This window comes from Convolutriloba macropyga, chromosome 3 (assembly GCF_964194025.1).
Source record: "Convolutriloba macropyga chromosome 3, txConMacr16.3, whole genome shotgun sequence".
Lineage (NCBI taxonomy): Eukaryota > Metazoa > Xenacoelomorpha > Acoela > Convolutidae > Convolutriloba > Convolutriloba macropyga.
The window spans coordinates 51,769,471-51,797,190 of NC_134470.1; the positions used below are offsets into that span (position 1 = coordinate 51,769,471).

At 38.3% G+C, this 27,720-nt stretch overlaps 1 protein-coding gene across 2 annotated transcripts in view; it reads left to right on the forward strand.

Annotated features, from left to right (window-relative positions):
- LOC142337127 (uncharacterized) overlaps nt 1-23,956 on the forward strand; it is a 46,828-nt gene extending 22,872 nt beyond the window's left edge. The window contains exons 3-4 of one of the 2 annotated variants that reach the window (XM_075386224.1): nt 16,699-17,061; nt 23,450-23,956. In XM_075386224.1, the coding sequence (XP_075242339.1) occupies nt 16,699-17,061; nt 23,450-23,700 (614 nt within the window). In that variant the 3' untranslated portion in view covers nt 23,701-23,956. Of the gene's footprint in view, nt 1-16,698; nt 17,062-23,449 lie in introns of those variants that run through there. The other variant, XM_075386225.1, reaches the window with a different exon arrangement.
- The last annotated feature ends 3,764 nt before the right edge of the window (nt 23,957-27,720 follow it).

Genomic DNA, 27,720 nt, shown 5'->3' on the forward strand with positions numbered 1-27,720 from the left:
AAAACTTCGCCCATTTTTTCTTTCAAAAAATGTTATGCTGGAACTATTAACTCTCGAGCTGAATTTCAAAATTTTATAGATTGGTTTTTTCTTGTATGTGGTCTTCAAGTTCAGACAAAACTCTGTTGTTTGGGAACTATGGAACTCTTAAAGAATCTGGAACATATTATTTAAATTAACTAATTTAGTTTAATCAAGAATTCACTTAAGAAACTGGTGAGTCTTTCTAAAAATTCTTGTTCTTGCTTTTAGTGATATCTTTCGCTCATTTTTGATTTATTGAAAATTGGGGTTTTTGGGTTTTTGAAATTTCTGAATATTTAACCAAATGGGAGATAGATGCTCAAAGAGTTAAAGAAGTTTTCTTTCCTAAAAACCTTTTTTGACCGTATTGTTAATTGAAGGAGACCTCTCTTGTTTATCTCGTTTTAAAATTCGACTCGTGGTTTTAAATTTTGACTTTTCTGTGTGTGTGTGTGTGTTTTTAGTAGACAAAAAGCTATCATTTTCGAGTAATCCTTTTTATGTGGTTCCTAATTTTCATTAAATTTACGCTCTTTCCAGTGAATTTTAATATGCATTTAGAGCAATGCTTTATTTTGGTTAAATTCAAAATTATAAAAATATTTTAAAAAATTATAAAAGTGCTAGGTTGAAGAACAATTTACATTCTTTTATTTCACAAACTGTGTTCTACTTACTTTCTTCAATTTTCTTTAAATTGTTTTTACTCGTGTGTCGATTTTTGCTCAAATAGTTGTCTTATGGTTTTAAAATCAGTGAAATTGCACGTGGTAATAGAAATCAATATTTTTGGCATTGAATAAATAAAACGTTGAGAGATGAAAATTGGCACCAATATACGTACCTATTCGATTCTTGTTTCTTTTTCCTTTTTCAACTTTTCCATCGAAACTTAGCCTAATTGTTGTGATAAACTTATTAAATAGAGATGAGCCAGCGAGGCATGGGAGATCTGATGAAAAAATTGCATGAGAGTGAGAGTCTTGATGAACCATCCAAGGAAATTTTGAAAACCCTAATTGAAGAAAATATTGCAAAAAATACACGAATTGCCGAATTGGAATCTGAGGTGGCACAGATGAAGATCAAAGTTAATCAACTCGAAAGATATCAATCAAAAGATTGTCTAATTTTTCGCAATCTACCGTTTAGTTCAAATGGAACCTACCTCTCAGATGTTATTGATCTTATTCAAAATGTGTTGAATGTGAACATTGAACCGCGCGATTTAAAAACGTGCCATCCGTTGGGCAGAGGATCGCCATTCAATCCACCACCAGTTATCGCGAAGTTCGTCTATTTTGACCAAAAGGAAAGAATCTGGACCAGGAAGGGTTTCCTACGAAATTATAGGAATCCAAATAATGGAAAACCGGTTTTCATTCTCGAGCGATTGAGCAAGTACGACAAGTCATTGAAAGAGGAGGCTCAAGCAAAACAGTTAAAGGTTACTACTAAGAATTCGGCACCACTTGTTCAGATCGAGTCAGATGGGATGAAGGGATATCTTGAATTGAATTCTATTCAAGATATTATTGAATTGCAACCAGTTGCTAGTAAAATTGAACAGAAGTTCAATTATCCAAAGAATCTACCATTGTCAAATGAATACTAAAATAGGAAACAGTGCCTCTAATGTCAATAAGTTTTCCGTATTCAAATTAAATTCTGTTAATATACCTGAGTCAGAAAGCTGCAAGTATCTCGGATTGCGTTTGGATAAAAAAAATGAAATTCAAAGAGCACATTGAGGATGTGAAGAAAAAGTTAGCAATGCAGTGCGGAATAGTGTCAAAATTAAGGCATTATTTACCAAATCGTGTTTTACTCCAGTTTTATTCATCAAATATCAAACCAATCATTCAATATGGTGTGCTGATATATGGATGTGTAAGCTTTACTTCCCTTCAACCTTTTGTTCTATTGCAAAAAAAATTCTCAGACTCATTGTGTTCCCGAAATACACAGAAAATGTAACACAGTTTTTTGAGAAATACAAGGTCTTAACTGCTCACGAATTGCATATTTACGAACTACTTAAATTTGTAATAAAATCAGTAAATAAAATGCACACAGATACATATCTTAATGAGTTTTTTTCTTTCGAACCCCGATCAAACAATTCCTTTAGAAGATCATTGAAATGGTTTTTGAAAGTACCAAAGTGTAAACGAAAGTTCGAAAGGAATTCATGGAGATACAGAGGCGCCAAATTACTTAATCTTTTTATTGAAAACAATGTGTTACCATCAAACTATAATGAGCTTTCTAGTTTTTCGTTTGTCAGTCTGGTGCACAAGATTAGAGACAGTTACATTTTATCGAATTATGAATTAACAAAAACAATCTTCTCCTAATTGCGACTTTGTGTACACCTTTCGCAGAATTTTTTTTTTAAGTTATTAAAAAGACAACACAAAATGATTCAATTTACTGTCGCCGGGGTTTCCTAAAGGGGTAAAAAATTTTGTCAAAAACTGAAAATTTCATCAAATAAATTGAGAATTTCATCTATTATCTTTCAATAGTGAATTTTTTTTTCTTTTTTCTTTTTGAATAGTCATATCCAATTGTAAAAAAAGAATTAAGGGCAGTGCTCAGTGATCCAGTCGGATCCGAACACTGTCCTCTCTGAGTGTACAATGGTTTTATGTATAATGCAATGATAACTGGACGCTTTCTGATCTTGAACTCTAAAAGTAGGAAATTTTGTCATGTATTATATTTTGATGTTTATTTATACTCAGAGGAATTAACTCTCTCTCTCTCACACACACTTTTTAGAGCTCCCTTTTTTCAGCTCTTTGAAAATTTTGAAAAATATTATTTCTATTAGACTTATATTCTTGTGGCTGTAAAATAAAGTTTGAAAAAGTAAAAGCTTGACTGAATAAAAAAAGGTTGCCTCGATTATATTTTTGCCGTTTTGACTTTCCTTGGACAATTTTTTGTCCTTGTTTAAAGTTTTTTTTACAATAAGGATCCCAGAGCTTAGTGTCAGTGCAATTCTGGTCTGAATCATAGAATATTAGACTGTTGTTTTGGCGCCGCATTTCTATGTTCGCATGTCAAACTAAGATTCTTACTACGTAGAATTTAATAATTATAACTGCTTAAACTGGTTTATGCCTGAGCATGGTTTTATTCAATTGTGCCCTTCAACTGGCCCTTAGTGCTGACCCCCCCCCCCCCTCAACTGGTGAGATTTAATTGGTGACTGACTGTCTTTCAACTGGTGAGTTTTATTTAACGGCGACGGCTCAAATTTACAACTTAGGTTCAGTATGACAGAATCGAATCCAATTAACTCATAAAATTGGCTCCTACGAGTAACGAAGATTTCTGTTTTCGTCACTTTGTCTTTGTGATACCCCATATTTGGGGTCTCGCCTAAAACCATTCATTGTACCAAAATTGGTGCTATACCATCAAAAGCAGTTTATATATCAGTGGACACCGCAGCACTAGTGAGAGCAAGTTGAGCAAATTCGATTCTTTTCTCTCAAGTCCTTTTCTCTGATTTGATAAGTTCATCAGCCAATGAGAAGCACGAAATCGTCGACCCTGCTCCGAAGCACTTAGACCGCTGGAAAATAACTAAGTTTATGAAAAGTTTTACACCGAAACGGATGTATTACAGTCTTTTATGCACCAGTACCAGATCTTGTTACAAAACTGCAGAAATTCAAAACAACTGACTAAGATAGACAGTACAGTCCAAATTCTTTCTTTTCCAATCGACGTTTATGTAGAAGAACATCATGAAGAACAAAATTCCTTTAGTTCTTCTTACGAGATTATTGAAATCTTTGTCAACGTTAATAGGCTATTGTTCTTCGTTCATTGCATCGACTCACTTGATTCTTACAAAAAATCCTTCGTTATAAATAATTTTTCAAATACCTCCAACTTTAACGAAAGCCTCCACCAAGCCGAAGTTGACGCGATGCTGCAAATGAAAGAGTGCCAATCCTTCTACCTCCAACAAGACGACTCCAACTAGACGATTGACCAGAAGGGACCTCAGCTGACAAAAACCAGAGAGCGAGGCCAGAAGTGAGACTGGAGACATCAACCACAAAACCCGTAAGAACTTCCAAGTAAACTGCTAACACAAAGGTGCTTTAAATTTTATCTCGGTGCTATTTATAATTCATTGAGTCATCACAAACTCACTCGACCCATTAAGTTAAACGGCGCTTATAATTAACGCTAGACTAGAACTAAGTGATCTAAATGGCAGCGCAAGCACAGATAACGGTCGACCCCTACAGTGGCGAAGAAACGGAAAACTTCAGACAGTTCGAACAGCTCTTCAAAGGATTTGTTGATGTAGCAGTAATTCGCGCAAATCAGCGAGCAATTTTTTTTCAACTGGATCTCAGAGGGCCAGCCCTCCGATTCTTCCAGACCCTGCCAAAAGCCACTCGCGATTATGTAGATCTCAGTTTCACAGCTCTGAGAAATCATTTCTGTCACATACAGCTACAAGAGGTCCACGTCTTAAACCTCGAGAAACTGAGATTTGATCCGAAGACAGACACACCCGAAAACTTCTTGGTAACGATTCAGACCAAAGCAATCCGAGCATATCCAACGCCAGTTGGATATGCTCGGAGCACATCCAACGCCAGTTGGATATGCTTGGATATGCATATCCAACGCGCAAGTTAAAAGGATCTTTCAAAAAGCGATGCCTGGTTGGCTGAGATCAAAGCAACCACCAGATGAAGCCACCACCAAATGCAACAATACAAGAACTCTGTACTCTAGCGCAGCAACAAATGACAATAAGGGACTTCTGTAGAAAAGAAGATTACCCAGAGGACGGATTCAACGAAGTCAGTAACACAGTGTCTGACAACCTGATTAATGCACTCTCCAAACTTAACGCGAACCAGGAGTCCATGGAAAGAAGACTGCAATCAATGGATTAATTTATCAAGATTAACAAACAGGGCGCACCAAACACAGCATATCAACCAGTATCTCAGTCACCACATGCAAACCAGTGATGAGCCAACAACGGTCATATTAATCAGCGAACAGCTATCCGGTGCCTCAGTTTCGACATTAGAACAGAGGATCGTTGAACCCGTGTTTTCAACAATCTGTTGAACCCAGACAATACCAACCTCGTCAACAATTTGGATACAGACAATCGAGACCAATTAGTCCCTACGGATACAGACAACAAGAACAAGGCGTCAGACTACCAAGAGGACCATACATGCCAGTAACGAGAGAGAGTCGAGTCTTCTGTTACACGTGTGGTTACCTAAACAATACCTCAAGCCAGTGTTCAGCGTACAATCGACCTAACAGTCGAGGAGCTTCTTTCCCTTTTCAACACCAGCCAAAAAACTAGATACACCACCCAGCAAAATAAACAACAATAAATTGCGCACACAAAAAACCAAAAACAATTATATACAAACACTTCACCTTAACAATGTAATCTCAACTAAAGGTAACATTTTGTCTTATATTAAGCTAAGCTTTTCACCCCTCTTACCACGCAGAGCTTTAATCGATACAGGCGCTTGTGCAAATGTAATAGGCAAGAGCCAGTTTGAAGAAATAAAGAATGATAAACAACTTTTCAAACACATTGAAACGGAACAAACTAAGTGGAAACATGTAAAAATGGCAGGAGGCCAATCAGTTGAAGTATTAGCTCAAGTTCTGTTGACATTTAAATTAGCTCATATAACATTTACTGAGTCCTTTATTGTGTTCGCAAAATCGAACTCAATTATTCTGGGGAACGAGTTCTTCATTAAACATGACATAACAATAAACGCCAAACGTTCATTGCTCCAGTTTCCAGATCTAACTGTCTCAATAAACGAAATTAAACCACATAATGAACCACGGAGAGCTATCCGAACCAAGAAGCTTCCAGTCTATTCAACCAAAAAGCAGGTAATCCAGCCAAACAAACAGTCAATTATTGAATGTACTTTGTCAAAACACACTGAGGACCTCAGATCATACAGTGGTTTAATATTGCCATGCGTGACCTTAGAACGTGAAACTGATTTTGCAATTACGTCGTCACTTAGCACAATAGGAGACAACAACATAATTTTCATTGCAGCGCTTAATATAACTGATCACGCGATAACTCTTACAAACGGAACAGAAATTGCACGCTTTCAAATTCTTTCATCGGATCAAGCAGACAAACTAGTACAAGTAGACCCAGAACTTATAGCATTTGCAAAGTCTCGCAACAGTGAAAATTTTTTGACAGAAATCAATCAACTGATACAAGATTCAGACAGAAAAGGCAAAAATCAGCCACCGCGACCACTACCAGACTATGCTTCACTTTGGTTCCCAACGCCCGAAACTTGTGAAAGCCCAGAACATTGCCAGCACTGCAAAAACAAATATATGACCAGATAGCAGCACTTCAACAAAAAGAGTCAATGGACCCAAAACAAAATCTTGACGACCGAAAGAAATTCCTCGCCCAGTTTCAAAGGACACAATTACTCTTGAAACCAGATGAAAAGCAACAGGTAGAATCACTACTAGTGGAGTATAACGATATATTTGCTCAACACAGATTTGATGTGGAATACAACACAGAAATGAAAATCAAATTGACTCCAGAACACTCAATGCCAATGTATGTACAAGGACCACCAACACCGATTCACTCGCGTGATGAATTGCATGTCGAGTTAGCTCTAATGCACTACTATGGACTGATCACAACCTTGCCACAACCGAAATACAGCAGCCCGTTGTATGCACATAGAAAAGAGTCAGGAGGACTTAGGTTTTTAATTGATCTGAGAAGAGTGAACCACTTGCTCAAAAATGACTACCTGAACGCAAGCTTTCCGATATCAAACATGACGGATGCTACAAACCACTTTGCAGGAAAAACCTACTTCACAAAGTAGGACTGCTCTCAAGCATGTCACTGTGTCCAAATGGCAGACGAAATCTCAGTACAACTGCTGGTCTTCAATTTCTCATCAAGAACTTATCTGCACAAATGCTTAGCCCAAGGACTTAGTAAGTCAGTAACTGGATTCAGCTCTTTTATCCGGCACTACCTAGACCCATGTCTAGCAGCAGATTTATGCACTCAGTTCATGGACGACATAGGATGTGCAGTAAAATCATTCGAGGACCTGATCTCAACATTGACACGCATTTTTGACTACATACGTAGATCAGGACTAAACTGTCCCCGCAAAAATGCGAATTGCAACTGGTTCAATGAAATTCTTTGGAAACGTAATCACGAAAAAAGGCATATCACCAGAATCACTAAAGATCAAGAAATTTCTCGGAACAGTGAGATTACCGAAGACAACGAGACAAGATAAACGACTCATTGGATTTCTTCAGTTCTTTTGGAACTACATACCAAACCTCGGAGAGAAACTGATACCCTTCTATAGGATGCTAAAAAAAGATTCAACACTTGAACCTGATGAAACACATTGGAAAGCGTTGGCAACCCTGAAAGACGATCTGCTGATTTCTACCACAATGACATTAAGATTAGCAAAACCAGGTCAGAAATACATTTTGCTAGGCGACGCAAGCTACTATGCTGCTGGCTTTGTACTCATGGTAGAAGACTACTTGGACGAAAACAACAAGAAGGAAACCAAGAGGTATGCACCAGTTACATTTGGCAGTCAAGCATTCACAATTCCGCAGCTGAAATACTCCATCTATTATAAAGAATTTCTTGCTCTCTTTTTTGCTCTTGAACACTTTGCTCATTTCATTTGAGAATCTACTCATCCAGTTGTAGTACTGACAGACAACAGAAGCCTCACTCAATTCTTTCAATCAAAGACTATACCACCATCGTTATGGAACTGTTTGGACCGCGTGCTCTCTCTTTCATTCTTGTGATCGCCCACATACCCGGAAAAGCTAACTATGCCGCAGATTTTTTTTTCCCGAGTTGAAGTTGATGGAACATCAACCGTCTCCTTGAAACTGAACGAGAAATTACCAGTGAGATATTGAAATAAACACAGAAGCAAAAATACCAAACGCAGAGCTGAACTCAATTGAATGCGCGGACGATTTGTTCTAGTCTAAGACGGAAAATAAAGCGTTCATTAACCAATTGAAGCAATGTGGTCTATACGAGACATACCAATCAAAGGCCTAGTGAAGTTGTACAAACCAGAGGTAAACGCGTTCGAGTACATCAACCCAGCAGACAGCCTAAATGACATTTTGGACCGAAGCCAGCCAAATGACCAGAAAGCCGAACAACTGAAAGACAAAGAAATTTGCAAGATTGTTGAATGGAAAGAACACAACACAGTAGTCGATTTGACATATGCATCAAGAAACTTCAGAAAGTACTTTGAGCACATGCAGAGACTTGTCGTAGAAGACGGAATCCTTTACAGACTATTTTATGACGATACCGGAAAAGTTCTCTATCAGCAATATTGCGCGCCACAGCACCTCCGAAAAGAAGTTCTCTACAGAATTTACAACTCAAAGACAGCAGGACACAAAGGCATTACAGCAACAATTCAAGAGTTCAGAAGACGATTCTACCTTCCTGGATTTACAGAACAACTCGTGGATTTGGTGAAAAATTGCCTAACTTGTCTCCAGCTCAAAACCGCAAAAGAGCCAACGCTCAAGCCACAATTGCAGCCAATATCATCGCTCCAATCATTTCCAGGTGACCAACTACAAATCGACCTTGTGGGAACTTTTAACTCCCCTGTTTATAAATACGTACTGTGTGGAATTGACGTATTCAGCAAATACCTGTTTGCAGTCCCTTTGACAAATGGAGGCGCTGACACAGTCGCTAGAGAACTCCTAAATATTTTCTTCAACCACAGTTACCTGCCCGAAACAATTGTCTCTGACCTGGGAACGTCATTCACATCATCTCTTATAGATGAGCTGGCGAAACTCCTAGAAGTTAGATTGAAACATGAATCACTCAAACACCCACAAACAATTGGAGCTGTAGAAAGATCACACGGACCATTGAAACGCATACATAAACTAAATCAGAGCGAACAATGGAAAGATTGGCATAAGTATGTCTCGTTGGCGACTTTCATTCATAACACGTCGTATCATACATCATTTGGATGCAGCCCAACTGTAATTTTTCATGGACGAGAACCAGTTAAACCACTTGACCTCAGATTCTCGAGAAAAGCAATGGAATCAGTGTCAACTAATGCGGATTTTGGTGTAGGACTACAAGATGCAATGTTGATGAAGTTTGAAGAAAATAAGAACAATCTTATAGAATCGTACCACCGATACAAAAACTACTCTGAAGAAAGCAAAAGCGAAACTAATGAAACTGCACAATTTTTGCCTTCTCCTCAATCGAAAATTGACTTCACAGCAGACTCAAATCAACAAAGCAGTCCAAGTGTGGATTCCACTTTACAGAGTCGAGAAAGTTCTTACGAACTCAAATTACATTGTCAGAAAAGTTGGAACCAACTTCACACAATGCGTCCACAGGATTCGACTGCGACCAGTGAAACAACCCGATGGTTTGCAGGACCTTGAGGTGATTGATCCACAACCGTTCGTACCTGACCCTTGCCGCAGACACGACAAACGAGAACCAGAGTTATTTGACAGGCATGTCGAAGATTTAAATTTTTCTCAGCCAAAACAACAAGCCATAGTACCAAATCAACAACTTGGAGCACAGATACGCCTCTTTATTCCACTTGGTTGCGCACCACTTGCAACTCCACCACCAGCCCCAATAGCAACTCCAATTCCACCGCCACCACCAGAAAATACAGGAGGGCATCCGAGGCCGAATAATGATTCAAGTTCTGAAGAAGACCAAGAAGCTGAGAACACTGTCCAACCAGCTACAACAATAAGTAACACAAAAGTAGGTTCTCCTAGCAGTGATGATGAACCGAATCGAGTGGTTGAACAACATCAAACTAGAAGATAAAGTCAAAGAATCCAAAACCAACACCACCAGAACCAACAAGCGTATACAACTCAAATACCAAGGCGAGTCTCATTTTCGACACAAGTTTCACGCCGACGTTACTCCATCCGCAAGAGCAGCTACTTGCCCATACCAACCACCTGGAAGCACACAGGCCAGCAGTTCTGCACCAACATTGACAAGAGACCAGAAACATGCAGCAATTACCCAATGATTTCAACGATCCAAAGAGTTTGGAACACCTTCAAGGGAAACAAAACTAGACCAGGTCAGGTCAAGCCTTCTCCAACACCAGCAAGAGAGCTCTCTGCCTAGCTACATGCAAGAAACAACAAGTAGTAGAAACAGAAGAAGCAAAAGTCCCGAGTTAAACACAATACAAAGTCAACAAGCGAAAGTGATTCAAATCAAGGGAAACATCCACAACACTCAAATACCCCTCGCACACTGTGTATCCAGCACTAGCACTAAATACACCAAAGTACAATCAGCAATAGGTAGAAAACATCCACATGCCCAAATTAAACCGATAAATCATCTAAAACTGCCTATCGGCTCAGTCATCACTAATTTAGACCCTGAACATCAAAAGTTTTTGTTCACTCTAGTTACAAAAAACACACCCCATGATACCGCAAGCTACTACACGCTTTCCTTAGCACTAGAGACACTGAAAACAACCCTGCAATACTATAATTTTTTTGCGTTAGTGCTCCCAAAAGTCGGAAAATGCCTTGATTACCTCAGAGAGCGAACAGTGATCCGCCTGAACTTTGATAAATTTCAGAACACCCCCATAACCATTTGTTACAGAAACTAGCATGGATATCAATTATTTAGCCACCAAACAAAATTTTGGCACCACTCAAACAACCACAACAGCAAACAAGTCCAAGAACTCCGAGTTTGAACATAAGAAAAAGTGCCAAAATCGACCAAAAATTCCAGATTACGGGACCCCCAAAAAAATTGAACTTAGAAACTAAATTTGGCCATAAAAACCACACTGCCCCTCCTCCCTCAAGCCCACGCAAGTTTTGCATCACTTTTGGACACTCCTTTGGCAGAATAACATCAAAAATTCAAGAGGTCGAAAAGGGGCAAAATTTGGACCGAAAAATTCGCAATTTTCAATTAAGTGCCACAGCCCAACCAAAGATGCTAGAATTAAAAAAATGGGTATCCGCGGAAAGCTTATGAACTCCAAAAAACTTCTAGCAAGCATTCGACGCGACCGAAAACGATTAAAATAAAGAAAATTGCCAAAAACCCCAAAAAAAATGACGAAAAAACGGCATTTTCAGCCGTCAAATTTGTAGAGCTAAAACTTGACTACTAGAGCACCTGGACGTCCAGAATTTGGCCCCGGGTGAGCCATTGGCTTGGTTGATTGAACTATCAGGCCAGATTCCACCCAAATGATATAGTGTTCAGAAAACTCGAACATTTGTCGAAGAGAAATTGACCCCAAAAAACACCTAATTTTTGGCGGTTTCTGGACCGAAACTCAAAACTGAAAAAGTTTTTGGCAGCATAACTCTTACAATTTTCTGTAGTGCTGCTGGAGATCTAAATGCACGCCAAATTTCAGTCAGTGTGGTGAAAAGTTATCGAGACTGTCAAATCACACAGTATGTCGAAACGTGATCCGAAAATACTAACTTACCCTTTTTCTGAACCGTCATAGGGAACGGCCTCATACTAAGCACAGCACTTCTCTATGATCCTACGCATGTTTTGATGGTTTTAGAAATATCGATTTCAACTCCAAATCAGAGATATCACTCCTTAAAGGGACTAAAAGCGGTACAAAAACGGACCTGTTTTGAGCTGTCTATATCTCTCCTTTGTATTAAGTCAAATGTACATTAGAATAGCATAAACACTGCCCTAACCTCATTGGCTGTTTCAAAGGACCAATAGGAACACACGAAAAGCATCAGTTAAGCATTCGAACATATCAGAAACATAAACGTGCAAATATTAGTTTAATTGACAAACCTTTAAATATAGTCAAGAGCGACGAGGGTGACTTTGATCCACATCTGCTACCCACTCAGGCGGCCACTGCCTCAATTCGCTCAGCGTCGTTTTCGACAGGGTGCTCTTGAACGATTTGCTGCAATTCGGAAGGTTTTCCGTTCATGCTTTCTTGCCGGACACACGCCAGTTGGCTCGGTCCTTCTTTGAATTTAAACTGGCAAGCACATCGTAACCATTCCGAAATAGAACTCGTAGGTGCGTCGTCACATCCCTCTCACGTGTACTTTCGGCCAGGGGCACACCTGATTCACGGTCGTAAGCAAGCAGGGCACAACGATAGTCCCTGATTTTGAGGAGTCGCAAACAGTAAGCAAGGCCGTGATGCTGCAGCTCCTTCCTTATCATGGCACGATTGAAACCAGTGATAAAGTCATCGCAGAGACGAGCAGCACGATCTAGCATGCGGTTGTCGAGGCTCTCAAACCCTGTAACTACAGCCCGAAGTAGCTCTCCTTCGTCAGACAGAGTCGCCTCCGTAACCACAAAGTGCGTCGCGAAGGCGGGCTGTACATTGACATCCCCTGGTTCGCCGAGATGGTACATAAGATTGTCTTCTAAATTCGCGCCTTTTCTCTTTCTGCTCCGACTCCCAGGGGTACCGTTCAGCAATTCGAAGGCGGCCGAAAACGTCGACAGTTTATGCAGCTCCTTCGCGCTAGAAAGAGAGGTTGCGATTACCCATATCTTCTTTCCGCTTATGAGCTTGGCAATTAATTCACCGCCCCCCATTCGATATGCGGGCCAGTGAACCAATGTCCCTGAGTGGCAAGACAGCCAACGCTCATAATATTGACATTTGGGTATGGCTGGAACGAAATCTTGTCACGCGGTAGTTCGAATGACACTGTCCGCGAATCGAGAAGATCTGCTACAAGTTCCGGTCGTTCTGAGCCAATTGTCGTGGCCCTGTTAACCCCATTTTCCGACTGCAGTAATTCGTCAATGTCAACTGCCCCGTTGTTCCAGTTGTGCATCAGCTCCTGATTCCAGGAGAAAATGCGATTTGCTTCTCCTCTAAGGAAGAACGGTTGTTCGGGGAACCCTTCATCGCTGAAGTTCCATTCAGCCTTTTGAGGGAGAGGGCGCAGTCCATTTTCTTCCAATTTGTTTTCACGAGCAAGCTCGAAGATTTTGGGAACTGAAAGAGCGTTGTCAGTTGAGGAAGGCATGCCAAACTGAAAAAGGGGTTAACATGCAACACACGAGAATAAATAGGCATGCAAACGACATGCACGATTAAAAGAAAAACAATTAGAGCACAATGATAAGTTTTACGATAGTGTAAATAAATGCAAGCTACTAAAACAACATCAAACCATAAAGTAAGAATTTATCATTGAAATTACCACAAAAACATGCATAATGCCAGTACTATCATTCCAATAACTAACTAACACAAAACTGAAATACCATAAGCTGACACACACTGCTACATCTTGTTCTGAATTTGAAACTTAACTATACGACGCTCCTATTCACGGCTAAATAAGTATCCCAAAGTCAGACGTGCAACCCCAAACACGATTGCCATAGCAAGTAAATCAAAACAGAGGTCCAGAAACCAATTGTCACTTGTGACTTGACCCGACTCTTCAACTGGTGGGCACCCACCGGCCCGCTCAGACGTCCAAACATTCAGATCCGATTACAGGGTGCCGTTGACGCAACATACAATGTTGAAACCGTAAACCGTTATGTTGAAACACATGATCTGAAGAGCTTGAACCAAATTAGGATATGCAGCCCTACCTTTCATTCACCAAACTAGGACAAAATAGCTCACTTAAAGACCACTCTAAGACCAAGTAACACTTCACCAAATTACAAGCTCAAGGTCAGCACGATGCAAATCATTCAACATTTCTTGACTTTTTTAACTCTGGCTGCGTACTCAGCAACAACTGAAAAACCTGACTGCCTAACAAAAGGAATAATTTTCCATAAAGAGACAAAAATATTGCTGGCTGAAAAATTTGTGAATGTCGAATTCCTGATCCCCTTCCCGAACTACAACTCTACACAAAAGGAAGCAATTACAACCCTTCTACGATAACTATTGCAGTACTTTACGCGGACATCAAGAGCTACCGATCAGCCTTGTACGCATACAAAGTAAATGTTCAGAACTCATTTCCAATACTTTTGAGCAAACGACTGCCTATGTCACTCGTGCCCCGAGAGTCCCTCACTGCAATTCTTGACTCAGTCTATGACAGTCAGAAAAATGCAGCTGACAGGTTGACTCTGGCAGTCCCATTGAAAGATCTGCTATCGTACTACGATGCTCAGCTCCTGACCGAAGTTTCGTCCATCGAACAAGGACTTCTCCTGACGCTATCTCTACCCTTAGCATCAACACAAATTGCATTTGACGTCTACAAGGCACAAATTGTCCCAATGCCACAACCAGAGCCCTCAGACACCATACAGTGGATCATAGAAGGCTCATACCTGGCTGTATCTCAGGACTCAATGGAGACAACAGTTTTGAGCCACACCCAATTCAGCAACTGTCTCGGCTCCGCCCAATACAAAATCTGTCACGAAACAATGGAGACCCATCTTGAACAGTCGTCATGCCTAGCTACGTTGTATTTCCACAACACACTAACGGCACTCCAAGTTTGTGACACAGAAAAGGTAGTACTGCCTACACCAGAGAAAGCCACAAATCTAGGTTATGGAATTTGGCTGATAACATCTGCATCAGACGCTTTCACCCTTAGGGAGCACAGTGCCCGAGACGACACTAAACCCCGAAATAAGGAGCAGAAAGGATGCCATGTATGCATCATTACACTGGAATGCGGTACTCAACTGATAAGCAGAAACATAAAGATCAGACCAGATTTAACGAGCTGCGAATCAATACCAGCGAGATAAATCGAAGTTCGATTACCAGACCCTCTCAAACTCTCATCTCTGCAACAACTGAGCTGATGAATCTTCCATACTTCGAATCAAAATCAGATGCCAACATCGCCATGATAAAATAAGTAAAGCGGGAGATTGTCATGCACCAGAGGGTCACAGAATCAAGTCAGCTCGCTGAAATAGCCAAACCAATCGCGACCCAAATGCAGATGCTGAAGCCAACACTAGTCAACAAACTGGATAGCTACGTCCCGCTGAAACTTTCCTTCATGTTGACAGTGATTGTCTTTATAGGCAATCTCGCCCTACACATCTTGGCATTGTATCTGTATCACAGGTTTGCTATCATTCGGAAGTATGTCCCGCACTTCGTGAAGAAGTATCTCCCATACGAATCATCCAACGAGCCCTGTGCCCCACCGTTGGAAACCTCAACCACTGTGACCAACATAGCGGCAACAGGAAAAGATACTGCTACAGTATTTTTCCCCGGCACCATGAAGACAGTCGAGAAAGCTAACAAGACCCTAAGAAAAGTTGTTGCAACAGCAGCGAACATAAACCGCAACTTCGATACCTACGACCCAATGCAGCGAAAACGAAGCCAATCGATGTCGACTCTGGCTTCTAACAGGCACTCAACCCACTACGATGAACAATTTCCTGAGTCAACCACTTAGGTAACTTGAGTTCTGGTCGAACACTTACTTTGATTTATTATCTTTTATAAGAAAAATTGTGCGCAATAAAAAAAGTCTGTATTTATCTCTTTTCATCTTGGGTGGTGCTATCATCTCCTTTTATGCTCTTTGTGCACAAAAAAAATTTTCCTGCGAAATTTTTTTTTCATAGAGTGGAAGTGTGATACCCCACATTTGGGGTCTCGCCTAAAACCATTCATTGTACCAAAATTGGTGCTATATCATCAAAAGCAGTTTATATTTATTCAAAGCGTATGCCACAAGTACTTATCTTTAAACAATATACGGGATAATAATATTTGAGGCGGATGTTGTTATTGTATTATAACACAATTGTATTTACATATATTGTAAACAACTATAAATGAGAGAACTCTCAGTGGACACCGCAGCACTAGTGAGAACAAGTTGAGCAAATTTGATTCTTTTCTCTAAAGTCCTTTTCTCTGATTTGATAAGTTCATCAGCCAATGAGAAGCACGAAATCGTCGACCCTGCTCCGAAGCACTTAGACCGCTGGAAAATAACTAAGTTTATGAAAAGTTTTACACCGAAACGGATGTATTACAGTCTTTTATGCGACCAAGAAGAGTTCGAGTGATCGAAAAATGTTCAGAGGGAGAATCAAGTGCCTGATAAAAAGCAAATGCACGACATTCTCTAAATTAGATATGATGGTTTTTACAATTTTCCTGTGAATAGTTTCTCAAAAGTTTCGGTTGGATCGGGTTGTGTCTTTTCGTATCTGGATGTCTCTGTTTTGGTCAGACGAAGTGCCATCGACAGAATTATCGGTCATAGATACTAGCCAGATACAAAGCAGTCTGCTCGCGCTTTGGGCAGTCAAGAATTTAGATATTAAATTGCTTTTACAATGATTTCTGCTGGTTATTGATATCGTCTAAACTATAGCGCTGAACTAAACTGACACTCAACTCTGGAATATAGAATCTACTCCGGGATTATTACGTTTTTAGTGACTAATGAAACTTCTTAAGTTCCCAAGTCTTTTTGCGCGTCCCTAGATCTGCATCTGAGCTACGCGTTTAATTCACGCTTTGGTTTGATTAGTTTTTCACATGCAATCGATAAAAATTTTTTCAGATAGAAGTCAACAGCGACAAGGTGCGAACCCAACTCCGCTCGACAAATTCCTTCGGAACCCCTTCTGGGCAGTTCAACTAAATCCCCCCAGGAGCAACTTTATCCTTCTTACACCGTTTGAAGTCAACTCCCTTTTCAATGAGCTGAGAAAAATGAGACACGCTACTCTGTTTATGTTCCAGCCCTATTTCCAAAAACCTCTGAAGAAGCTGGGCGCTTTGCATGAGATGACTGGCTTTTCGATTCCAATTGGAAAGAGGCTTGTGTTTAAGAATTTTGTACAATTTTCGGAGTTGAATGTGTTTGCTGGAAATCTCTACTTTGACAGCCTTGAAAAAGAGAAATGGATGTGCCGTTATTTAGGTAATTAGAATTATTTTGATTTCCATCCATATGCTCTGGTGTTAGGGAAGTTTACTTATCTTGAAGCGGGACATATTTGGTAGTACCTTAGTAACCATAAAACACTCTGTATTGTCCTTCTCATGTTTGATAAGACTTAATTTTTACGAAAAGATTTTGGCTCGACTAATGAAAAAAATATGTCTATACGAGGGCCATCGGCGGTGTCATTAAAATCAATATTTACCCCTACTGCGCCTCTACGCCTGAAAACTTACCGATTGGGAAAGCTACGTATAATGAATAGCCATTAATGGACTATTAATATTAATAACTACTAATAATGTGAATGGCAAAAATTTTAGACCGAGCCAAATTCGAGGGCATGGTTTTATGCCGAGCCAAAATGGAGGACCGTAGTTTTATTTTCCGTTTCAGTCGGGGAAATTCAAATAAGTTAAGCCGCCAATTCTTTTCATGGCGTACATCAGTTTACTCCGCTTCTTCCTAATATTGTTCGGCTGCTATTACGCAGAATTCAAAATTACTATTTGTATCTATCAAAATTAGTATGCTACCATATAAGCTACAGCTTATGCTTTGCAAGATTTCGTTGCAAAAGGTATACAACTTTATTTTTCTAATCATGGGAAAGGGAAATTGACCAATTAGGATGATATCCGCAACCCACGACCGCATTGATCAAACCCTGACGGGTTGCGCCCTAGAACACGGCTTCAAGCAGGCTTTAAATTTTTGTAGTTTGCATTGTAATTCTTTTTCACTTCATGTCATTGTCTCGCATTTTTTAAGTCACTCACATCATTTGCAAGTAATTTGCAATTCGTGGAATAAATGAATAAAAATAACAGTGGTCATTTTTCTTCACATTCAAGAACAGCGCAAACTATTTTATTCACTTTTATTCACAAAAGCAAATGAGCTCGCTTTTCTGCTTATTTTTCTAACTGTGACCGCCTCAACCAATTGAACTTCGTGGATAAACATATGAGCTAGAAGTTCCCGATGTTAACCAATATGGCAATTTGTTTGAGCGTCTTCGGAGTTGGCTGGGAAAACTTCGTTATATTTTTGAACCTACTACTGCACGTATTTCCTGATTTCCATGCTATGACAAAAATGATTTAATGGGAAATTAGAGACGATGTCAATTCTGTCTCAATTTATCAGTAATAGAACGTTTATTCAGAACGTTAGTCAGAATGAGTAATCAGCTGCCGGTAGTTACCACGATAGCTATCTAAAATCTGAGTCCCTACTCATTTCAATGTACAGTTGGGTACCGATTTACGTTTCTGGTTGAGCCTTTGTCAAATTTTACTTCGGGGTATATGACTTAGAGGGATAAACTTGGAGTCTTTTCCGGAACTTTTCCTGCTCGGTTTTCTAAGATCTGTTCACCTTTTGATATTTGAAGTCAAAATTAAGTGATGATTTTGGCCAAGCCGAACCAGGAAGTGAAGCGAAGAAGCGAGTGCTTTTGAGGCGTGAAATTTTTTCGATCCTTTTTCAAAGTAGGACGAGAAAACGACCTTTTAACAGGGATTCGCTTTGCTAGTTACTTTTTGTTCTAATGCGCCATTTTCACATTGATTTTTATTTTTTTCCACATTGATTGGATCTGTTATTTTCTAAATTTTTCCCCAATCAATGCACAGTCCATTCTAGGTCTAGTTTTTTGTGTAGTCATTGAAATTCCTTTGAATTGTGTCAGGACTTGTCCTGCTGTTTTTTAGTGTCCAAGAATTGGATTGTATTGGCGCTCTATCTTTTTTGTAAGATGATTTTACACAATTTTCATGACTTTGATATTTCAAAACGGGATAAACAGGTAAGGGCCAGTGGGCATTAAGTTTCATTAGACGCCCTGATTTAGCTTTAGTAGGTTTTTAAGTGCTTAGATTGCTGCAGCTGCCGGGAAGGCCAAAATTCATGTTTAGAATGTAAATTTTAGGAGTTTTTGAGCTAAAAAGTCTGCAATTTTTTGCATTTTTTGTCGTCAGTTTTCGAGTTTTTTTTGTTTGATTAGTCTTGAATTGACGTTTTTCAAAGGTGATAAAGGTCTGTTGCGAGATATAAATACTTGCTATGGCCATTTTTTGAGCTATTTGGTAATGCAAACATAATCAAGAGAAATGATGCAAATTTTTTGCAATTTTACTCTGGAATTTTTTTCGTTGTTTAATTTTTCCCAATTTCAGTGGCCCTAGTACCTCTTGCGAAGATTCCAACATGATAAAAAATAAGTGTCTGCAGAGTTTCTAGTGGAAATGGAGTGGTTTTCAACATTTTACTGTCACGAACTTTGGGAAATTGACCAATTAGGATGAGATCCGCGACCCACGACCACATTGATCGCACCCAGATGAGTCGCGCCCTAGAACATGGCTTCAGGCAAGCTTTCAAGTTTGCATTGTAATTTTTTTCACTTCATGTCATTGTTTCTCGCATTTTTTAAGTCATTCACGTCATTTGCAATTAATTGGTAATTCGTAGAATAATTGAATAAAAGTAACAGTGGTCACTTGTTTTGAAGTCCGAGAACAGCGCAAAAATTTTCCAATTGTTTTCTTAAAAGCAATTGAGCTCGCTGTTCTGTTTAATTCTATAACTGGGACCGCCTCAGTCAGCCAATTGAACTTCATGGATAAACATATGAGCTGGAAGTTCCCGATGTTAATCAGTAAGGCAATTTGGGCGTTTTTCGAGTTGGCTGGAAAAATTTCGTGATTTTTGAACCTACTGCACGTATTTCCTGATTTCCATGCTATGACAAAAATAGTTTAATGGGAAAGTAAAGATGAGGTCAATTCTGTCTCAATTTATCAATATTAGAACCTTTATTCAGATTGTTCGTCACAATTTTTAATCAACTGCCGCTACTTACCACAAAACTATCTAAAATCTAAAACTCTAATCGTTTGAATGTACAGTTGGGTTCCGATTTACGTTTTTGGTTCAGCCTTTGTCAAATTTTACTTCGGCGGATACGACTTTGAGGGATACGACTTCGAGTCGTTTCCTGAATTTTTCCGGCTATTTTTTTCTAGGATCGGTTCATTTTCATGATATTTGAAGTAAAACTGAAGTGATGATTTTGGCCGAGCCGAAGCAGGAAGTAGTGCGAAAAAGCGATTCGTTTTGAGGCGTAAAATTTTGTCGCTTTATTTTCAAAGTAGGGTGAGAAAGCGGCGTTTTAGCAGGAATTTGCTTTCTTGCTAGTTGTTTTGTGTTCTAATGCACCATTTTGACATTATTTTTATCTATTTTCACATCTTTTAGATCTGTTGTTTTCTAATTTTTTCCCCAATCCATGCACAGTCTAGGTCTACTTTTTTGATTAGTTATTGGAATTCCTTTGAATTGTGTCAAGAGCTGTTTCCTGCTGTTTTTTACTATCCAAGAATTGGATTGTATTGGTGCTCTATCTTTTTTGTAAGATTTTTTTTACACAATTTTTATGACTTTGATCTTTCAAAACGGAATATACAGGTAAGGCCCAGTGGGCATTAAGTTTCAGTAGAAGACCTGATTTAGCTTTAGCAGGTTCTGAAGTGCTTAGAGTGCTGAGGCTGCCGTGAAGGCCAAATTTCAAGGTTAAAAAGTCAATTTTTGCGAGTTTTTTTTAGCTAAAAATCGTGCAATTTATCACATTTTTTGTCGTCAGTTTTCGAGTTTTATGTTTGATTAGTCTTGAATTGACGTTTTTAGAAAGGTGATAAAGGTCTGTTGCGAGATATAAATACTTGCTATGGCCATTTTATGAGCTATATGTTTTGGTAATGCAAACATAATCAAGAAAAATGATACCATTTGCAATTTTTCTAATTTATCTGAAATTCTTATTCGTTTTTTAGTTCTTCCAGCTTCAGTGGCCATCGAACCTCTTCGAAGGTTACGAACTAAATGTCTGAAGAGTTTCTGGTGGAAATGGAGTGGTTTTCAACATTCTAGTGTCCCGAATTTTAGCAAATTTTTGAAAAAAACTTTCTCTTTTTGAAGTTTTTTCTAAGGTTTTTGTCCTTTCTTGAATTTTTCCAGCCTCAGGGGCCAGAAAATCTCCTCTATGATCTGATAACAGGTTTTTGCATAATTTTTATTGGCATTAAGTTTGTTTTAACATTATAATATAAAGAATTTTAGCAGTTTTTTTGATAAAATTTGCAATTTTTTTTTCAATTTTTGTCAAAGTGTTGGTCTTCTGCTCTTTTTCTTGTTTCAGTGTTCAGAAAACCTCCTCAAAGTTTTTCTAGTACGGTACTGCATAGTTGCTTTGCTAGGAGCAATGAAATGGTTTTCAACTTTCCATTACCACGAATTTTTACAATTTTTTTGTAAAATTTGAAATTTTTTTCAATGTTTCTGAAAAATGTTGTCATGTTCCTAGTTTATCGATCTGTATGAGCCGATGCAATTTTTTAAGGCATGCAGTTGGGTTAATGGTTAGCTTCTGGAGTCAATGAGATGGTTTTCCTTATAATTTGCAATTGTTTTCAAATTTTCTGTAACTTTAGTCATTTTCTAAGTTTATCAATCGTTACGGGCCATTGAATCTTTTTTAAGTAATGCAGGTAGGTGATTGGACAGAGTCCGGAGAAAAGAAGCGACTGTTGAATAATTGAATTTTTTAATATTGCAAAGTTAAGAAACTTTCTTTTAATTTTCCAAATTTCAATTTTTTTTTAAGTATTCATATTTCGATTCTCGCTATTCGTCGATTCTTGCTATTTTTATTGGCTAATAAAGCTCAAGGCTTTTGCCTGGGTTATTGGGTATAATTAATTTGATCAAATTTGGCCTTCTGGGTAAAATCCTCAAGAGGTTTTACAATGATTATTTTTTTGTTTAGTTTTTGTTTCTCAACTTTTGAAATTTTTCTTTTTGACTGGCGTTATTCCACTGATCTGCTGGTCAGGTACAGTAGTTCTAACTTTTTCTTTCAATTCTTTGGATTGTATTGTGTTTCAGGACTTGTCCTCCTATGTTTTTGTTTTTTTTGGTAAAGTCAGTGTTTCTGAAAGCATTATAGAAACCTTCACTAAGAGCTTTTGGCTGGCTCTCATTGTCAGTAAAAAATTGTCAGTTGATGATTATTATTTTTTCAGCAGTTCAATTTTTATCCAATTGTAATATCTATAAAATATCTACGGCATTGGCTTGTATTAAGGAAGAAGTCGCCGAGTTTTATCATTGAGGGAAACTTAACAAACCCGGGTCGAGGTGTCACCGCTAGAAATCGCTAAAAGATGTAAGATTTGCGGTGAATTTGAGTAAAAGTGTAAGATTTGCGTTCAATGCGATGAATGCGGTGAAAAAAAAACTTTTAAGCGGTGAAAATTTTTTTTTCAGCGCTTAAGCGGTGAAAGAAAATTTTTCACCGCTACAAGCAGGATGCGGTGAAAAAAAATTTTTCACCGCTACCACCAGAATGCGGTGAAAAAAAATTTTTCACCGCTACCAGCAGAATACGGTGAAAAAAAATTTTTCACCGCTAAAATCGCAAATCTTACAAAAATTTACCGCTCTAATTTCAACGCTTATCTTATATTCACAGGAAATATCCTTTAAGTAAGTGACAGATGGCGGAGTGGATTACGAAGTTGGTCACACGCATGAGGTAGAGGTTCGAACCCTTGTACGGCAGTTTCTTTTTTGTAAGAATTCCGGTGAATGCGGTGAAAAAAAATTTTTCACCGCAAAATTCAACGCTATTCTTACAAAAATTCACCGCTTTCAGCGCATTCAACGCTAAAAGATGCGGGCGCTTTGCGGTGAAAAAAGTTTTTTTTTCACCGCTATTCACCGCTAATCTTACATTAATTTTTGTCAAAACCTCGACCCGGGAACTTGTAAATTGAGTACAGTTTCTTTTTGAAGATGTTCTTTACTTCAATAGTTAAAAATGATAATCTTTTGAAAACCGAATACTGATGGTTTCGAGATTGGTGAATATCGTTGAATCAATACAGCTTGAAGAGCTAGACCCGAGGAACACTAGAAGGTCGAGAATACTAACACTTGCTGAGAATGTCGAGTTCTCCTGAGACTCTTGATTTCCCGCGACAGAGGTTCTCACAATTTGTTTTCTTCAATGATGCTTCAGCCAGTTAATTACCATTTACTGTCTTTTATGCATTTAAGACGACACATAAAAGTTTCATTTTGTGTTTTGTAAGATGATGTATATTCTTGACTCTTCAATAAAAATGATACTTCACGGCGTGATGACTTCGACGACAGCTTATAAAAACTTAGATAACAGTTAACCTTGGCTAGTAACTTTGATAAATAGAGTCGGAGAGGACAAATTTAAAATATTTTTAAGATATGATTCTGACCACAAAAATGCACAGCTTTAATTTAAGTGAAATAGTGAATTCTTTATCAGGTCTGCTTCCCTTACCCCGCACCGAAGCACAGCAGCACGCGTTTGAAAGAAATCTGATCGACGTGTATGGGTTTGTGCATCCCCGGAACAGAACTCTAGTGCCTGGAACTCACGACTGGTGGTGCCCATTTCAAACCAACCCAGTCGAAGCAGTGATGGATTTGATTGTACTTCGGAATGTCGATACCCTGTACATGTTTAGTCACATGCACAAACTTCTGTCCAAATGTCATTCAAACTTCTTACAATAGAAAAACTCAAAACAACTTTATTTTAAAACTTTTATGCCCGGGTTGAGGTGCATGCGACAATGCAGCGTTTATTTTTGCTGGAAGCGCGCTGATAAGTGCTGAAATTCGAAAAATCGCTGGATTCAAGGAGATTCAGCGCTTTTACGGTATCATTTTCAGAGCTAATTCTGCCTTTGTCCTCTACTATTCCAGCACAAATATTCAACTGATATTTCAAAACTTGCCAGAATTTATGATATTTGTCAATACACAAACTTTTAGCACTGATTCCACACTTTTTTCAGAGCTATTTCAGAATTTACCGCAACTTTTGAATCAATTATTTTAGGTGCTGAATTAGCGCTGGTTAAATTATGGGAAGTTGCATTGGTAGTAAAATGTGCGGCAAAAAGCTGAAATAACGCTGAAAAAGTAACGTGCTTTGAATTAATGCTTAAGATTTTGCTGAGAGTGAAACTTCTGAACAATCAACGCGCTGAAATTTGATGCATTTCAGCACTAGTTCAGAGCATTTCCCGCAAGCTTTTGAGTGAAAGAGATCATTGCTTAGTTTCTCGGAATCTAATTGAAAATTTTTGTTTCTTTGTTGTATTATTATTTATAATTTTTCAGAAACAGCTCAGTTGAAGAGAAGGAATACAAAAAAAATGAGCTTCGCTAAATTGTTTTACTTTCAGACCAAAAAATTTGGTTTAGTTTTGATCAAATATCTTCAAATAAAATATCCTGAGTTGAGATCAAAATTCCGCTGGAAATGAAAGAAAGTTTATTGGTTCAAGAATCATGCAACAGTTACATTCAATTTTTAAAGCTAGCTATAATCAAAAGTTAGTTTTTCGTTACAGTTGGTGGGTTCATTCTCTTGCATGCATGAATATTATCTCTGTAGACTGGTGGAAACGGATGAAATTTATTGCGCTTGTTCTACTTAATTAACTCAAAATAAGATATTATTTAAAATTTTCAATGTGTACGTTCGTTGTGGTAGGTGGCAGTTTTCAATGTTGAAATTAAAAGCATTCAATAAAACTTCACATGAAAATTATGATCTCATTAACCTTAGAGTCCGTTCAAAACTTGTTCTTTAACAGCACGCTCCTCCTAACAGGCTAACACACAAAAATTCAAGAACTGGGGTCCAAATTTTTGGCTTGAAAATGTTGTTTCTCTCTAGCCTAAACAGAAAGTTTCATATCACCTTCACCGGATGGCGTTTCGTTGTTAACTCGTTCGGTTTCGCGTTCGCTTTTCGCTTTCGCTCATGTCTTCTCGTTGCAATTCCTTTCCACTATGGCCATGTGCTTGTCTTCTGTTTCTGTGCCGAGCACATACCCCACTCTATTCACTTTCGCTCCTTTCCTTTCTGCGCTTATATCGCACCCTTTTCCGTGCCCTCAATTTTCGTGTTTTGCGCAAAACCGACTTTTCTCACTCTCTCTTCTCGCCCCTTTTGGTATTGCTTGTTTTGCTTACTTGCCTTGTTTATATTGGTTGTCTTAGCTCTCTTTTACTGTTGCGCGAAACCTCCAACTAAATTCATTTCTCCTTTCGCGCATTTTTCTGATAATACTGTCTACGTGTCAGTCTTAGATTTTCACCATCTCTAATTTTTTGGTGGCCAGGGTGTAGCTCCAAATGTGTTTTTCAGTCTTTAACTAAGCTACAGAGGCTCACGCAACAGCTAAGGAATGTCTCCGGCAGTTCTTGCAAGACGGTTACCTTGGAACATGTTGCATGGATATCGAAAGTTCTTGTAAAATGATGCAGGATATTTTCCCCTGTATTCATGTAGGAGCTTATCTAATTTTACGTGAGCTCTTTTCGGTGTGTGTATGGCAGTGCGAGGGAAACCAAAGAAAATTTTGTGATTATTAGAGATCAGCGATTTCGTGATCACAATACTGGCACAAGATTAAGTATCACAAAAGTTAAAACTTTTTCCTCACTTAAAATTAACCCCGACTTCTCTCAAAAAATCTTGAAAAATCATATTGAATCACGCAAAATTTGTATACGCTTATAAGAGAAATTACACAAAACTCGTGTCAATCATGTGAAAACTTAATATGCAACCCGATATTCACGAAATTTTACGCGCAAAGTCATGTATCAAGCAGTTTTCTCGTGTGTCACGTTTTGTACCGAAAAATCGTGTACTGATACGCAATTTTGTATGTAATTCAAATGTGATTTAATATAGTGTGCGATGCCCACGTTCTCTTTGAAACTTTCCGAAAAATTTAATGAGGACCTGCTGCAGAATATCCTTACTTTTTAAACATTAAGCTTTTATAGCTCAGATTCCATCTTCGCACAGTGAAGTAAAATGCAATATTATTTATCTACAACCATGATAATGAGATCATAACACAGTCAATAAGAACAGGCATATTTTTCATTCATAACTCAGCAGTACTTTCAACAGTATATGAGCATTAATTAGCTGACGAATTTTTAATTTGCAACACTTTCTCGAATGACATAAGTTGACTAGATGCTCAGCATTGTTTTAACGGTCTGTGAGTTTTGGTAATTAAAAACACCAGTACAAACTTATGAACTCCCTCGGTTTTTCAATCAATCTAACTTCTCGCCTTTTAAATTTTCTTAAAGCCGTAGAAGTCCACGCAAACTAACGAATATTCGTTTTTTAAGGTACGCGGCTGTTGAGTCTTTGTTTCCCCGCTTTATTTGAAACGCCAACACTTTGTTGTAAAATTGTTTAAATAAATACTAGCATGTCCACAAAAGCAAGCTGAAAAATCTATTTAAAAACTTCCATGAACCTTTGGAACAAAATATGTGCGCATCCCATCATTAAAATAACTGATGCATTTACCAGAAAGTGATTTGTTGTACATTATCCTGAACCAATTGACAAATCCTAAAAAAGCGCAATTCTAAAATTTTAAGCGAAACTATTAAATCGGTATATAAATAGAAGTTTAATGTATTTTGTTCTGATGACAATGACACAGTCGACAATCATATCTAAAAATAACCTCGAAAAGAAGTATGGGATAAATGCAACATGCATTGGTGGTAAGCTATGAACGTCTCCAAGACGCTTAAAACAATATCAGAACCATCTTTGAACAACTAATAATTTCAAAACTTTTGTACGTTTCATACCTAATTTTCAAAAGTAATAGAATGTTTCGAGTGCTTAAAATTTCGCAGCAGAGCGCAAATTATCTCAAAAAATTTAAGAAACCAAAAGGCTAACAAGTATTTCACAAAATAAAGATGCATCGAGCAAAATATTTCATGCAAAAATTAATTGGAAAGCATTTAAACAATAAATCATGCGCTTGTGAGCAAAAAATTGACAAACACATTTTACAAAATCCGAAAAAGATATGTTAATCTAGCTTCATATGTGGCCACAATCATCTTGTGGACGAATTAAAAAAATCAATTAAAGGCCAATAATAGCCCCAATCGAATATGACTATGGCAGCTGTTAAAAAAGAGACGGGAAAAATAGAAATCCTCGCTTATTCCAGAATCGTTTATATCAGAACTTTCTAAAAACGCTACCCGCTTTTTGCAGCTATTTCTAATTTCGACATATCATTCTGTCAGCGATGTCATTTTGTTTCAACGCTCTAACCTTGTGGCTTTTTTCGGGCATTCACTCTTTTTGCAATACGGTCAATGACTCCTTTTCAATCTACGATTTTTGGGATATTGTAAGAGAAAAATTTTATTGGTCATTGATCACTCCCGATCTGTGCTCCTTAGCATTCTCCTCGAGAACTCTAAAACATAATCTTTGAGAGCTCTTAAACATCCATTTTCGAATTTCGTTATGTATGGGGCCTTATAAACTGCCGTCCTTTTGTTATATAGGAGGAATAAAATATTTGAGCAGTCAAAACATTCTCTCTATTTTCCTGTCCATTCTCGTAATACAATTTTTTTTAAAGAACTCATCAGTAGTGATTGTACCCCAAATGATAGTGATAAATCAGAATTAAACACTTGTGAAAAAATAGCCCGCTGCAGTGTTTCCCAAGA